This window comes from Corvus brachyrhynchos, unplaced genomic scaffold, assembly GCF_000691975.1.
Source record: "Corvus brachyrhynchos isolate BGI_N302 unplaced genomic scaffold, ASM69197v1 scaffold17, whole genome shotgun sequence".
NCBI classification, from domain to species: Eukaryota; Metazoa; Chordata; class Aves; order Passeriformes; family Corvidae; genus Corvus; species Corvus brachyrhynchos.
The window spans coordinates 7584958-7600318 of NW_008240046.1; the positions used below are offsets into that span (position 1 = coordinate 7584958).

General features: G+C 40.1%; 1 protein-coding gene across 2 annotated transcripts in view; it reads left to right on the forward strand.

The window, feature by feature from the left end:
• KIT (KIT proto-oncogene receptor tyrosine kinase) overlaps positions 1 to 15361 on the forward strand; it is a 52447-nt gene that overhangs the window by 21831 nt on the left and 15255 nt on the right. For both annotated transcript variants that reach the window (XM_017744614.1, XM_017744613.1), the window contains 9 exons: positions 1 to 135; positions 2785 to 2944; positions 5768 to 5957; positions 6643 to 6758; positions 12046 to 12160; positions 13346 to 13539; positions 14635 to 14741; positions 14836 to 14962; positions 15221 to 15325. In XM_017744614.1, coding sequence (XP_017600103.1) covers positions 1 to 135; positions 2785 to 2944; positions 5768 to 5957; positions 6643 to 6758; positions 12046 to 12160; positions 13346 to 13539; positions 14635 to 14741; positions 14836 to 14962; positions 15221 to 15325 — 1249 coding nt within the window. The remainder of the gene's footprint in view (positions 136 to 2784; positions 2945 to 5767; positions 5958 to 6642; positions 6759 to 12045; positions 12161 to 13345; positions 13540 to 14634; positions 14742 to 14835; positions 14963 to 15220; positions 15326 to 15361) is intronic.

The following is a 15361-nucleotide window of genomic DNA, read 5'->3' on the forward strand; positions in this document are numbered from 1 at the left end:
CACAAAACTCTTCCTGTCATCACCTTATCAAAAAGCTATGAGCTTCTCAAAGAAGGGGAAGAATTTGAAGTTACATGCATAATCACAGATGTGGATAGCAGTGTACAAGCTAGCTGGATTTCTCACAAAAGTGGGGTAAGTTCCTTTAATTGTATCGTGTGCCTCAGCACAGTTCACAGACTCTCTGTAGACATTCACATGCTTGTCTTGGGTACCTGATGCTGTGTTGATTTTGATTTGTTGCATTTACAAAGATTCAGTATCCCACAGACTGGTGAGAGGGCAACAGCTGTCCTGTGCCCATGAGGATGGCTGGGACGAAAAGCATCTGCATGGGCTTCTCTTCTCAAAAAGAATTTAAAGTTAGGCTCTTCAATGTGAAGTTTAGGTGACCTCTGTTGGGTTTCCTAAATACGGAAGCGTGGAGTGCCTACACATCACATTGCAATCAATGGGAGCTGCAAATATCAACACATGGACTGCAAATTACATATTCTAGTTGTTATCATTAACAGTAAATACCTGCTAATTAGCATGGGGTTGTGTGTGTGACAGGAATAGTAGTAAGCATTCGCAGGAATGATTAATTCATTTAAATTACATGGTGTGCCTCACTAACTGGAAAAGCTCTGAAAAATGAACCAGTGAACTGGCTTCTGTCTGCCAGTGATAGATGAAGTTACTGACTGCATCACCAGATTAAATTATTGAGAGGCTCAGTGCTCCAGGAGAGTTTGATACTGCAACTATTCTGCAGAAGAGAGGCAGAAAGATTCCCTTTCCTGGTAAGCCAGTGTGCTGCCAGCTCTGTCTTTGAAATGAGCAGTACACATTGGGTTGTTTTTGAGAATGCTTCTTGATCTTCTGGGTATACCCTGAAATTTAAATTAATTAAAGGCCCTTGTGAAGACCTTTTAGTAACTCCTACAATATACACTCCCATGCTAATTGACTGATCTTTTACTGCTAATGGTAGTGACCAGAATATGTAATTCTCAGCCCATGTATATGGAAGAAAAGCCTCCTGTGATATTTGGATAAATTACATCTCCTTGGGCACATAACGAACAGGAGTCTGTTCCCTGGGGCTGGGCATGCCATGCTTAGCTAATCCACCAGCTCTGGTAAAGCTGTTCTTGCTAAGTGCTTGCTGCTCCAGAAATCCCACCCTGCAGCTCTGAACGTTGAGAAGGTCTAAGTGACACAAAGGTGGCTTGGGACATGCAGATCCGCTTTTGTTCCTGTGCCAGGACCTTTATCTGAGAATTTAATTTCTTCTCTCATTCCCCTCCCTTTCCTGTGTAACAGATTGATGAAATTCCCTTCATTTTTTGTGCTTTATAATTTTTTATTTAATGTGTAAAAGCCACAAGGAAAGTATTTTCCCAATAAGTTTGACTTTTCTGTCCTTTCTAGTAAATAGTAGGAGTTGCTGTCTTTGAAATACTATCAAATTGAATTTTGTGTTGAAGGAGAACACATAAATTTCATATTTAAGTAGATTTGGAATTACATTTTGTCCTGAATAGATGAGAGGAAAAAGACTGAAATGCTTTTTCCATGTATGACTGAAGTTACCACCGCTTTGGAAAATTAGGAGACTGGTTACTAACAAGCACATCCATACTAAATACACTTCTCTTGTGATTATTATAACTCAGGAGAAATCAAAATTGCATTGAGAAGCTTTAATTTATCTAGAAGCTCTTGGAACATCCAAGAATTGCAGTAATTCGATTAGAAAATCATAACAAGTCCAGGTCTGCGTTTGGATTAATCAGTGTAAATTTTATCAGTCTTCCCAACCATACCGAACATTCTCACAGAGACTGAAGTCAATATCTCAAAGCATTTATTTTTTCTACGCATATGTATAGAATCATGACATATTTAAGAGAATGAAATTTCCAGTTGCTTTTAAGATTAATAAATTTAGATTTCTATGGACCAAGAATCAGAGTGGGTACCAGAGGAAGGATGCTGTGTATAGTCTGCTGCCGGTAGGGCTCTGTGCAGCATGCCTGCAATCAGGAGATGCTGTGGCCTTGGGACATAGAGCAACACAGTTAAAATGAAGCCCCAAGACTTTAAATTGTCTCTTGTCATTCTCCGGGAAGCATTGCAGCCATTAGAGAGTCTGCTGAACTTCAGGCACCGCTTGAGTGGTGAACCACACTTCTGAGTTGCAATGACTTCATACAAGAGCTGCAGCTTCTGAGCATTAGGAAAATCAGGATCCAGTGGTCATTTTGCATCAAGCCCTACAGTTAGAAGTGCTGTTCGTGCAAATAAAACCTTCAGTTGGTTTTTCACCTTCTCAGTATTGGAAATGTAGGCAGAATGAGCTGGGTCTGACCTTGGGTGCAACAGACTTGTCATTAGGTAATGGGAACATGTGAAGAAGCTACAGCTATAGTTCTTTGGCTTGGGCTGGTCTCCTCCATTTGGAACTCTTGGGGCAGGTGAGCACAGCCCCAAATTCACCCCAGCCACACCCCATGTCCCCCCACATTCTTGCCTTAGAAGGGAGCTTGTGGGGGAAAAAAAAAAAAAGAAGGGGAGGGGATAAGACTTAGGAGAGGACATTATCTCCCAAAGGCAGCTGATCACACACTTGTTTTGCATGGAGAGATTCTAGTGACAGGTTTGTCGTGCTGGCTTATTATTCCAGTTTAAAGTTATGAATATTAATATAGCAAAGTTATAATTACTCCTATTTTTAATTTATCTAGGAAAGATGATGCATACACAGTGTTTTAGATGTTAATTGTTTTTTACCGACAGATTGTTACAAGCAAAAGCAGAAATTTGGGTGATTATGGATATGAAAGGAAATTAACATTGAACATCCGTTCAGTGGGAGTTAATGATTCTGGAGAATTCACATGCCAAGCAGAAAACGCTTTTGGAAAAACCAATGCCACAGTAACCTTGAAAGCTCTAGGTAAATGCTTCTTGTAGAAATCTTAACATTTCTAAGAGCAGGAGATGAAAAGTGAGAACACTGGGGAGTCTCTCTTCGTTCTCTCTCTTTTTCCTCAAACCTCAGTGAGTAAAGTTGCTTTTCTGTAAAGGTTATTGCTGACTGGTACCATATGGGATGGTTCAGGAAGTTGTGGTGCGTATGGCTGCCTTAATTTCTATAACCCTTTGCTCGTTATTCTAAAGTGATACTAGAACAACCACCCAACAGTGTTTCTGTCCCTCTGGTGTCTCATCCTTCCGAATTCAATCTAAAATTTAAACGGGTTTTAACAAAGCAGCTAATTTACCTTTGCCTGGTACTGTCCCTATGCTTAAGTAATTTGGCAGCACAAGCGCAAAGCACATCTTCAGTACCTGCCTTCCAAGCATGGGGAATTTCACTGACAGCGTGTCAATGTTTTTTACGTAGAAGCTATATTTATACCTCTATTTAAAATAATGCTGTGAGCAATGTCATGGTGTACATAGACAGCATGAAATTGTTCCGGAGGTCACCCCCTTGTTAAACCCACTATCCATCACTTCTACATGTTTTGGATCATGTCCCTAAACAGTGAGCAAACTCCCTTCCTCCTCTTGTTTAATAACAGATGTGTTTAGAGTCTGCTATATATTAACTTGGATGACACACAGTGCCTTTTGAATTTTAAAGCTGCTGAAATCTGATCATTTGATAAATTGAGTACAATTAAGAACATGTTGGTATAGTTAATAAGATCATTCTGGTCTGTGTAGTTGCTACAACTGTTCCAGTACCGTACCATTCAAGGGTTTAGTAACTGAGGGAAGTGTAGCCTTGGATTCTTTTTTTCCTTTTCAAATCTGTTTTTCTGCTGCACAGACACGCACTCCGGCAACACTGCTTGTTTTGCTCTCCCTGGTAGCGTAAAGAAAACAGAAGTGTTTGACCCGTGTGGGTCAGATCTTGAGCAAATAGGCAGAGGTTTGAGTGCCCTTAACCTTGTTGTGCTGGTCGAGTGGTAGGGCTCACAATGACAGGGATGTTTTCCTCATTTTTTTTACAGGAGAGACTACATTCATATGTAAAAGAGTGAAACAGTGTGAAGTATGAAAGAAAATCTTCTCCCCAAGGGGATCAGTGTGAAAGCTTTTATTATAAGAGGAGGGAAGTTCTTAACTACAGAAATTCTTAGTACTACTACATATGCAAATGTAGCTTTAAAAAGGATTGACTTTGGAAAGTCTGGGGTTTAAAATAAAGCATGGCACTATAAAAAGTAGGAAATAAGATTTTTATTTAGTAAAATGCAAGGTTTGTATTTAATAAAAAATGCCAGAGAAAAAGTGGAATCTTTCCTTTCTGAGATAGTTTTCTCTCTCCACCCTCTCAAGTTTGACTTAAAATAAAATAAGCTCCAACTTTTGGATACCTTTCACCATTTATTGTCAAACTGACTATCTTCACCTGAAGTGTGCCAGCTCCCAGAGTCCTAGGAAGTGCTGTATGGTGTGTACATAGAGGGAGATCTGGAATTGCATCAGATACTACATCACTATGGCTTTAACATTAGCCAAAGGTTTTACAGGAAATAATGTGTATTTTTTGTAAATTCCTAGTTACATTTTCTAGCAGTTAATTTATCTAATTGTAGAAGGTACTAGAACTGTATTACAGGGACCGATAGCATCATAATAAAATTTTATTTGAAGGCTGTTGGGTCTGATTTTGAATATAGCGTGCATAGGGAATCCTGTGTTTATACAGACAACTGAAAAAAGCACTACAAACCTTCCGTTTTCAGATTTGAAATATTTTTCTCTTTTCTGATGATGGAGACCATTTCAGAGCGTACCTGCCTGCTGTGAATTTACTTCATCCTTTCTTCTTCAAAGCATCTGTCAAGTGCTCTGGCAGATCCATATGCTTTCACCAAGCCCCACTGGCTCTGGTTTTCCCAAGCTCGGGTGCCCAGCTGGCCACGGCAGTTTGATTACTAGAAAGTGGGAAGAAGCAGGGATCTGAGATTGACTTCAGGTCTAAATTCAAGCTCTCAGTAAATGTGTTTCCTAGTAATTGCAATCTGCCTGTCAAACTGATAATTCCCTTATGAATTTCTGTAATAGGACTGAAAAAATAGTCTTTTTAAAGTGAATCCTCAATCTGATGGGTTTATTAATGAAATTAAAACCACTACAGCAAAGATGTTGTTAGACATGATATTTTGGAATGGAACTGCGCAGTGATAAATAGTATCTGCCAAATGAAAGATTAAGACCCAGCAGCAGATGTACAGAAATGCCTTAGTTTAAGATTATTGGTATCTAGGCCTGTGGACATTTTTCTCTAATTACAGCTTTTAATAGCTTCATTTGTAATGTTGTTCTTAATTACACTTGACAAAGAAACCTTTAATACTCTAGTATACTGTAATAAATGATTTTAGCTTGCTTTTTTTGTAATGTTTTTTTCATACCAGACAGTTAGCAAGTCAAATTTTTGGAAAAATAGAAATACTTGAGTAGAATCAAATACATGCTTGCATTTTTCCAAAAGTATATAGAGAGTATTTTTCACCACAAGATGGAATTATTTATGGTAAAGCACTCAAGGCTGCTTTAAGTCCTGTGCCTCATGCTTACATGTAGCTAGTAGCCTTGGGTTTGGCAAGTGAGGGTCTGAGTTCTGCTCTGCAGATAAGATTTCCTGTTTCACAGTTGTATGTTTGATCCCTGATCTTGAAGTCGTCTAAGTGTGGTTAGAGTACTCACAATTTTCTAAATGGCCCTGAAATTGTTTTTCTTCTCCTCATATGACCATCAGCTAAAGGATTTGTCCGTTTGTTTGCAACAATGAATACCACAATAGATATAAATGCAGGACAAAATGGAAACTTAACAGTTGAATATGAGGCATATCCAAAACCGAAGGAAGAAGTCTGGATGTACATGAACGAAACATTACAGAATTCCTCAGACCATGATGTCAAGTTCAAGACTGTGGGCAATAACAGGTAATACGCATGGCTGTAAATATCGATTTCACTTTGGAACAGCAGACTAGGGTCTGCTCTGGAAAGAGGAAAGTGGGGATGGTGAGAAAATTGTGACTATAAAAGATGTAGAATGTGTGGCTTGCCACAGTAACTGGTGTAAAGTCTGCCGACCTAGATTTGGATTAGCGTCGCGCTAACCACACCATCTGAGGACCAGCATGCTGTATACTCACGACTCACCTACATTGCTGTCCAAGAGCAAAAATGAGAATTAGGGTCGTTTGTGTGCAGAAACTCCCTCCACTGCCACAGCAGACCCCAAGTGCTCTGGATAAAAGCTTATGCTTTTATTTCTGCTGGGCACTGTTCTCTCCTAATCCCTTGTCTTCCCAAAATCCAGTGAAGCACCTAGAACATGTGGCCTAGGTTGTGAATCTGGGTCCCCTCCTCAGTGAGAAGAGGAGCAGGTGGTGATGCATGCATGTGGTCTGAGCCTGATGCTGAGCTGCTACCCAGACACACATCTGGGTGTTAGAAGTGGCAAAACTGCTGGATGTTGGAATTGCAGTCGCAGTCATAATGTAAGATAGGAGTGTTTGCATGGACGATGTGTGCAGAAAATGCCCTTCATATTTTCCGTGCAGCAATTGCCTGTTCAGAGCAAGTTGTGTGTCTTAGTAATGCTTAAATTTTTCCTTTACAGTTACACAAGTGAACTTCACCTTACACGATTAAAAGGAACAGAAGGAGGCATTTACACATTTTTTGTGTCCAACTCTGATGCCAGCTCCTCTGTAACATTTAATGTCTATGTGAAAAGTAAGTAAAGTGAACAGTCTGAAATATTTCATTATCACAGTCATTGTATTTTATACAACATAATGTATGCACAAGATGTCACAGTGTGGTTCAGCATATGAGAGGCTTTCTGAAGTGAAGCACATGCTGGAAAACTAAATGTCAAGATATAAAAGTGCAGAGTACTCACACAAATCCACCTACTATCCAGCATGACCTTACATTCTAGCAAATGTATTCCAGAGATTACCAGAGAGCAGCTAGGTTGTTTGTACAGAAAAAAACCTGTAGCACCTGGAAACATGATCTCAAAAATAAGTATGCATCATAAACTTTTTATAATTCCAGGCGGAGCAGGATACACACGGTTTATAATTTGCATTTTTGGCAACCAGTTAAGCTTTTGTCCTTAATTTGTTTGAGTTGGATGCAGAGTTTGAAAGCTTGTCAGGAGAATTATTCACATTTAGATGCCTTTTGGCATCTAAATACTTCTGTATAATAATATAAATCACTATTGTTTTAGAGAAATCTGCATAGCTTTACAAATGTGTGTGTTGTCATCTTTGGGACACGCTCGTTACGGAAGAGCATTGGCCTCAGTTCCAAATAGCATTCCTCAAGAAAATGCCAAACTTCAAAATTAATTCAATGAAACCTTCCGAAAACCCTGTCCTTAGTGGAGCCATCCTCTTAGAGCCTTTCATGCTCTCAGCAGACAAATATTGGCTGCTGCTAAAGGCCAAGCTTAAGGAAAATTAAACCAAGAGGGGACTTTGAGCCCAGCAAGAGGAACTGTATCGAAAGTAAGTGAATGCGCTGCAAATGTGGTTTTGTGTTGCTGCTATGCTTTAGCAGCAATGTGTCCTTCTTCAGGCACAGTTTTGTGTGGAGGACTGTCAAGATTTCCACAAATGCATCAAGTCCTAGCTATTAATTTCTGAATTCTTCACATTTATCATTGAAGATCAACATTTGTAGCATCTCTATTAGCAATGACATAGTTTGGATCTAGAAATGTCACTTGGGCTCCTTTCAGAACATGGTATTTCTTCCTTCATCCATGAATGTTGACACTTGTATTGTGCCTTCTGTGTTCCCTAGCTCTGATTTCTGAGATAAGGGCACTAGTGATCTCAGATGTCCTTTGTCTCAGTGAATGAATGTGGGTCACAGTCATGAGGGATAATTCTAGTATTTAAAAGATTAGTGGAGCAAATTGTTGAGCCAGAAATGTAATTTCACTGAAGGAATGGGAGAAACTGCAGGTTGCCTGTAGTCTGGGCACAAGAACTAAAAAAATACTGTCTCACAGTTTTGGCATTATCAGGTGTCAGTTCTCAATGCAGATTGTCATGTTGCTGCTTTTGAGGCATGTGCTACTTAATAAAAGCTGAAAATCCCTGTGGATCGTGGTTAGGAAACCAGACCAGGAAGAGAATAGAGAAGCAGAATGGGCAAGGCAAGAGGGAGCATAGACACTTTTGTTCTTCTGAATGGCTTGTCCCTACAACCAGCAGCATTCAAGTCTGTTTCCTTCTTTCTTCAACTACTGCTCTTGTAAGCAGCAAAATCAGTCTTGGGATGCCGTGAGGACACTTAAGCAGTCTCATGGAGCCCATGTTGTCATGCACTGTGGCCCTGGGTGGATTGCAGCCATTGCTGAAGCAGTTGGATTTGATGCACTTGACTCAAAAAGTTTCTTTTGGCATTTTGACTAAGCTCCTGCAAACATTTTTTCATTTTGAAAAAAAGAAACTAATAGATTGGCTTTCTAGGGGTTGTTTTAGACAAAAATAACCTGTTTTCACTGGCTTGCAAAATGCTCATTACTTTCTAGGGGTTGTTTTAGACAAAACCTGTTTTCACTGGCTTGCAAAATGCTCATTATTTAGCTGTGAAACACAAACTGCATGACAACATACCATATTATTTGACATAGCAGAGTGACTGCCAAAGGTGAGTCATGTGTGGGTGGGTCAGATCCTGATTTAATGGTGCATCCTCACCTGGCATTGTTGTCAGGGATTTTGCATAAATTGCTTAGATGTAGCTCGTGATGTTTACATGTCTGGCTTGGGCATGTAATCAGCAGAAAGTAACCAAACAGGTAAAACAGGATTCATAATCAGGAGAATGTCTTCACATAAACAAATATCGATGCTGAAGCATTTGCTGAAAGAAATGAAAAACCCAGTGTAGAAATACTTGCCTTGGATTTAAACATATTTAGCAATTGCATATGCTAATCTGAAACAATACTGTATTGCTTTTAAAATAGTGTAGTAATTCATAATAAATGTATGGAGAGAAGGAGCACTAAAATTAGGAGCCAGAAAGAAAATTACAGCTTGACAAGCAGCATACTGTACTCAGTTACACTTAAGAAACTGTAGAAATCTCCAGAGTGGCAAGGTATGGTGTATCTAGCAATTAGCAGAGGAATCTTCCAACTACTACCTGAATTTAATGCAAAATAATATCTCAGCTTAATTACAGTCAACAAAATATTATCTATGTGGTTGGGGCTCCTGCTGCAAAGAGAAAACTGGTCATGGTATTATAGATCACATGAAGCCAAGCTCAGCTGTTTTCCTGTCATTGGACTATGCAGTGAACAATAAGGAGTCACCACGATACTGTAGAAAGATTTGTTCCAATCCAGAAAATGTAGCTTCAGTGGGGAAAAAAACTCTCTCTTTGTCTGGGATGACTGACAGTACCTATTAAGTGTTACTTTTTAGACATTTACTTCGTTAACAATGAAGAAAGGGAAACTGGCAATAGAAAGCAATTAAACTCAGAATTTCATTATACAGAACATTGAATTAAAATAGGAGTGACCTCTTATAAGTCATCTTTGATACACTCAGAATTGACATAAATAAAAGCTGAAAAGTGATTAATAAACTTAATGAAATTAGAAGTTTAAGACATTTAATGCCTGATTACAGAAGGCAGAATGCATATATGCTGAACAATGTAACAAAATGTTTAATATTTAGGGGATTAAAGTCAGAACAGTAAGCAACATCTGGTCATTAGGAGTCTGCCTGATAGCCGGAGTGGTAATTAGGCAGCAAAAGTCATAAAATCTAGCACAGTAAAATCCCTTTTAAAAAGAAGATGTGCAAGACAGCTCAGCACCTGTTTGCAAAAGGCAGTCCATCTTCACTCCAGCATCCCCTGGAGCACCTGCACTGGTGGTTGAGGAAGGTGCTCTGGCTGCCAGAAAGGGGTGCAGGTGCTGAGACGCGTGCGTGCCTGAGCTGCCGAAGGAGCAGCCAGTGGGAATGGCAGTAGCAGCCATCTCAGTCCCCTTGGGTACTGGCATGGGGGGCCCTCTTTGCTGCCTCAAGTGAAATGTGTCCCTTAATATCTCTGAGTCAGGGAGGCTTGGGAGCCCTCGGTGCTGGTGAGGAGATGCTGATCACTCTAGTTGCTACATCAAAGTGCTTCACCAGGCACATGACAGGTAGAGCTGCTCTTAGGTCAGCACTTCTCAGAGGCTGCTGCAGCTCAGCTTCCCCTGGCACCAAGGCTGGACCACACTGCCTGGGCTGGACAGCCTGTCATCTCCTTCACTGTCGCAGGATGAGTGCATGTGGGCTCGCGGCCATGCAGACAGGCTTTTATTGCACTAGGTTTTTACACTGGAAAGAGCGTGACTAATTGTGGGCATTTTCGTTTCCCTCACTCAGCTTCAGATGTTACACGCAGACCAACTCTGGCGCAGTATTTTTTCCAGGGCCTAATGCGCATATGCCTCTTATATTTGACTTCTCAGTTATCTCATTTCTTGACTTACATTGTACTGTAATGTTGCCTAAAATGCAGCATAAACCTAAACAAATAGCACATGGGTTGTAGTTTAGCTAATTATAATTTCACAATCCAGCCATTTTGATTGGAATTTCAGAAATGTGAATTACATGTATTCTGTGAGCATTGAGGCTGGGTTGACATGCTGTGTGCTCTCAGAGAGTTCTTCACCAAATGAGTAATGCTGAAAATCAGTCTCAACATTTTGCAACAATGTTTGGTTCTTGGTATTTTGCATAAAACACAACATGCAGATTCAGAAATGAAAGAACATTCAGTTCCTGTAACGTGAGTCACGAGGAGGTGGTACGTGATTGAGAATATTATCTGTTTTATTGCCTCTAATTTAATCAGTGAGTAGAATATTCTATTCATTAAAAACTAATGCTGTGCAGTCTTTGTACATGGGTTTTATCTGAAATAAATCTATGTTTTCCCACTGCTTCACCACTTTCTAGAATTAGAAGTTCATCTTACATTTCTGTAAAGCTGTATTAACTGATAATGGGCTCTTCACTTGTATCTGTCAGGTGAGCAGCATCATTGCAATGTAGTCTTTTATAGTTGCTTTCACTAACTTCTGTTTAGGTGATCTTGCAAGGAAGCTAAGGTTGTTAAGGGAAGGAAGGAAGGTCAGTAATTCCAGTTTCACCAGGAAAAACCCCTTGCTGTGTTAGTGGTGCTCTTGGCTGAAGCTTCTGGCATTGGACTAACAACTCTGAAGTCCACCTGACTGCACTGGTTTCCTGCCATACTTGAAACAGGGGCTCCTAAACCAACTGCAGGACTAGCTCTGTTCAGGATGTGACAAAAGGCATTGGCCAGATGAATTGCTTTCTAAACTACCGGAGCAATCACAAATTCTCATTTGGAAAACTAATACGTTTAGCCAAGTATTGGCTTCTTGTGCGTGCGGTGTTTCAGAGAATCAGGCAGTTGGGCATTTCAGTAGCGATATCTTAGAGGGATGTATCCTATGTGGGGAGGTCTGCACTGGTTGCCTTGCAGCGTAGTTCCTTTCCTGGCTGCAGTGGTAATATTGAATACGCAGGGCAGATGTAAGAGGGATGTGGTTTGACAGATTTAGTACACTTCTAACTGTGAAGAAACTGTCCTTTTTACAGGTGGGTAAAGTCATGCTGTGCAGGAATGGGAACTTTATTGTTCCAAGCACAGACTTCTTTGGGTTGTTCAAGCTCTTAGCTTTGCTGGTTTAGGATCTTTCATCAAATCAAATACTCAGGGGGAGATAAGGTATTCTTCTGACATTCAGCCCAAGTACTCAGTGTAAGAACTAATATTTTCACAGATACTCGATTTTTGCAGGACACCAGTTCAGACACAAACATCCTTGAGCATAAAAAGGTCTTGCTCACCTGAGTGATTCCATGCATGATAAGGCACACAGCTTGCTGGTGTGAAGAGCAAATGGCAATGCAAATCCTGTGTTCCCCTAATAGATGACTATTGCTTTTCTTTATTACAGCAAAACCTGAGATTCTCACTCTGGATATACTTAGCAATGGTATTCTCCAGTGCGTAGCAGCTGGATTCCCAGCCCCTACCATATACTGGTATTTTTGCCCAGGAACTGAGCAGAGGTGAGTTAAGTAAACAAGAGTCTCCAAAGGTTATTTATGTGCGACACACCCAATTGCTAATTAAAATTAAGAACATGGAATGACTTCGTAATAGTTATATTCGAATGTTGCACTTTGTCTTTCATCCTTTTTGGCATTGCCTTATTTGCAGTAGTTTGTGAGAAGGTAGGGATATGTTTCGTTATTCTCCTTTGCATTCTCTCCTTGAAAGGGGAATAACCAACACTTTCTGCTGCGTAAAAGTGAAAGCCAAACTTTCTGCTGCAAGCTAACTATGGTTTGTATCAGCTTGGCCCCAAATGACACATGTTCTATGTGCAATTTCACAGGGTGGCAATCACAGAATCACTTGTGAATATGGCTGTTATAATTTGTTTCATTGTGTAATGAAGTAATTTTTCCAGACATAATGTAATTAGATTTCTGTTCACATGAAACATATGACAAGTAAACAAGTCTAGAGTTGTTACAAATAAAGCCGGATGTTTTTAAAAGCAGGCATTTTAAAGAAGATTGTAGAGTTTCACTGTGAAGTGGAGCATTTGTGAAGCAAGTTTCAAGGTTTTTCTTGACTTCCCTCATAGTAATAGACCTCGTACTAGCAAGTCATGGGTCTCCTTCCCACCAGTGTAATTTGTTTTATGTCTAAAATAATTGTTATTTCCTTAATGGTTTCAAATAGTACCTTTTTTAAAATCTTAGATGTGTGCTTATGTAGTAAATATGTGACATATGAAGGAGAAGCAACATCTTGGGAGAAAAGAACTGGCTGTTTTCTGACTGCATATAAGCTTGGTGGTGCTTTATGTACATCATGGACTTTTTTTGTGCAGTAATAAGATGATGCTTGGGGAACATTTACAGAAGTGGGTATAGACCACAACTGCTTGACACTGAAGTTGAAAATGAATGTTGAATGGTATAAAACCCACAGAGAAGTTACAGACCTGTAGGTATGTCTAATCAAAAGCAAATGCAGACACCGTGGTCTCTAGTGGGGCCAGGGTAGGTGTAAGTATCCATTTCTCCCACTACATACAAGACCATGAGACCCCATGAGTCGGCTGTTTCAAGGTTAATATCTTCAGCCAAATCCCTTTGTAGACCAGTGTAGTTCCATTCTCTGTTGGTCTGGCACTTCAGGTAGCAATCCATTGCAGGTAACTGTTGGTATTGTTTCTCCAGGTGTTTTGATTCACCAACAATATCCCCCATGGATGTCAAAATTGGTTACACAAATTCATCAGCACTGTCATTTGAGCGAATCCTGGTTGAAAGCACCATTAACGCCAGCATGTTCAGGAGCACCGGCACCGTGTGCTGTGAGGCCTCCAGCAATGGGGACAGGAGCTCTGCTTTCTTCAACTTTGCTATTAAAGGTAACGTCCGGACTGAATGAGACCACAAAACATGGATGGTGTTTAGCTCTTCCTGTAAAAGGATTTTAAGTGTTTTTGCCATAAGAAAGTTTACAGTACTGTGGCTGAGCACGTGGTAACGTACTACATTGCATGTTCTGCCTGTCAAAGTATTGCTTTAATTTTTCAGTGACTATTGTGGTACTGTCTTTTTAAGGCACCTGTTCTGCAGTGCAGTAGGTATGTGGGTTTCTTCTGTCTGTGCAGCACAGAGGAAAACCACTTACAGCATTACTCTGGCTTTCCCTCTCTCTCTCCCTTTTGTTTTCCTGTCATTGTCTGTTTTGAGTATTCAGGCCATCACTTCTTTTTTTAAAAGAATGATTGCATTTTATTTTAGGTTTTTACAATATCTCAGGAAAAATGCTGTCCCCAGCTTGCCTGGAGCTTAAGTGTCCTGCTGCTATAAAAGAAGTAACAGCAACAACATGCTGCAAAAGGGCTTATGAGTTTTGTAGTGGTATTTGTAGGTTTGTGGGGGAGAAAAAACCACTAGAACATAGATGATTTGAAATGTGTTTGTAAAGCTGTGCTCTTCTTTGCAAAACCAAATGTTCTGCTTATTTTTTTTTCCGTTACAGCCAGATAGAACATACAAACAAATACGCCAGATTTGGGGCAGATGGGTTGTAGTGGAATGGTATTTCTTCACTACTTGACACAACCTCTCCTTGTGAAGACTCTGCTGTAGGGATCATACGTAGGTGGGGGGCAAAGGGGAAGAGAAAAAATTGGGACTTCAGTTAAAAGCTTCTTTCTTTAACCTAACTTGACTGAGATCATGCAAACCCCTTGCATTACCTGATCTTAGTGCCAAACCTCGTGAATTAATGAAGCTGAGACTCCGAAGGCATGAACTGGGTGGTTTCTGTGCCAGCTCCATCTCCCACAGCTCTTTCAGGAAAGACATTCTGACACACCTGGAGCACATCTGGGAAAGTCAAAACTCCAAACTGTATTTTACAAAGAAGAACCAAGGAAAGGTGCTCACCTGCATCTTTTTAATTTAGTTTTTCTCGTTCAGTATTTTAAGGAGAATTTTCTGTTTCTTTCCAGAGCAAATCCGTACCCATACCCTTTTCACCCCTCTACTAACTGCATTTGGAGTTGCTGCAGGACTGATGTGCATCATAGTCATGATTCTGGTGTACATATATTTGCAGGTAAAATCAGAAGCCCCTTTGCCCAAGTTAAAAAAGCGTATGTGAGCTGCTTGCAGAGTCCTCAGTAGTCACAGCTGGTCTCTTTCTTTTCCAGAAACCCAAGTACGAAGTTCAGTGGAAAGTTGTTGAAGAAATAAATGGAAACAACTATGTTTACATAGATCCAACGCAACTTCCTTATGATCACAAATGGGAATTTCCTAGAAACCGTTTGAGTTTTGGTTAGTTTAGATTTATTTAACTTCATCTGCAAGGTGAAACCTTCAGGTCTCATATGAGACTTTGGTCAAACACAGCAGGGTTTTGTCACAAAGATGTTGTGCAATAATGCAGATAATGATAATTGCTCATTCTTGCCTTGGGACAAAAGGCAAGCAGACATGTCTGCAATAGCTTCCTTGATATCATATAATAAGATGTTGAGCCCTACAGGAGGAAGTACTCAGAGTTGTTACAGAGTATTTTGTTTGCTTTATTAGGTAAAACCCTTGGCGCTGGAGCTTTTGGAAAAGTTGTTGAAGCCACTGCTTATGGTTTATTTAAGTCTGATGCTGCTATGACAGTAGCAGTAAAGATGTTGAAAAGTAAGTTGCTGTAGTACACGATACCATTTTTTCTCT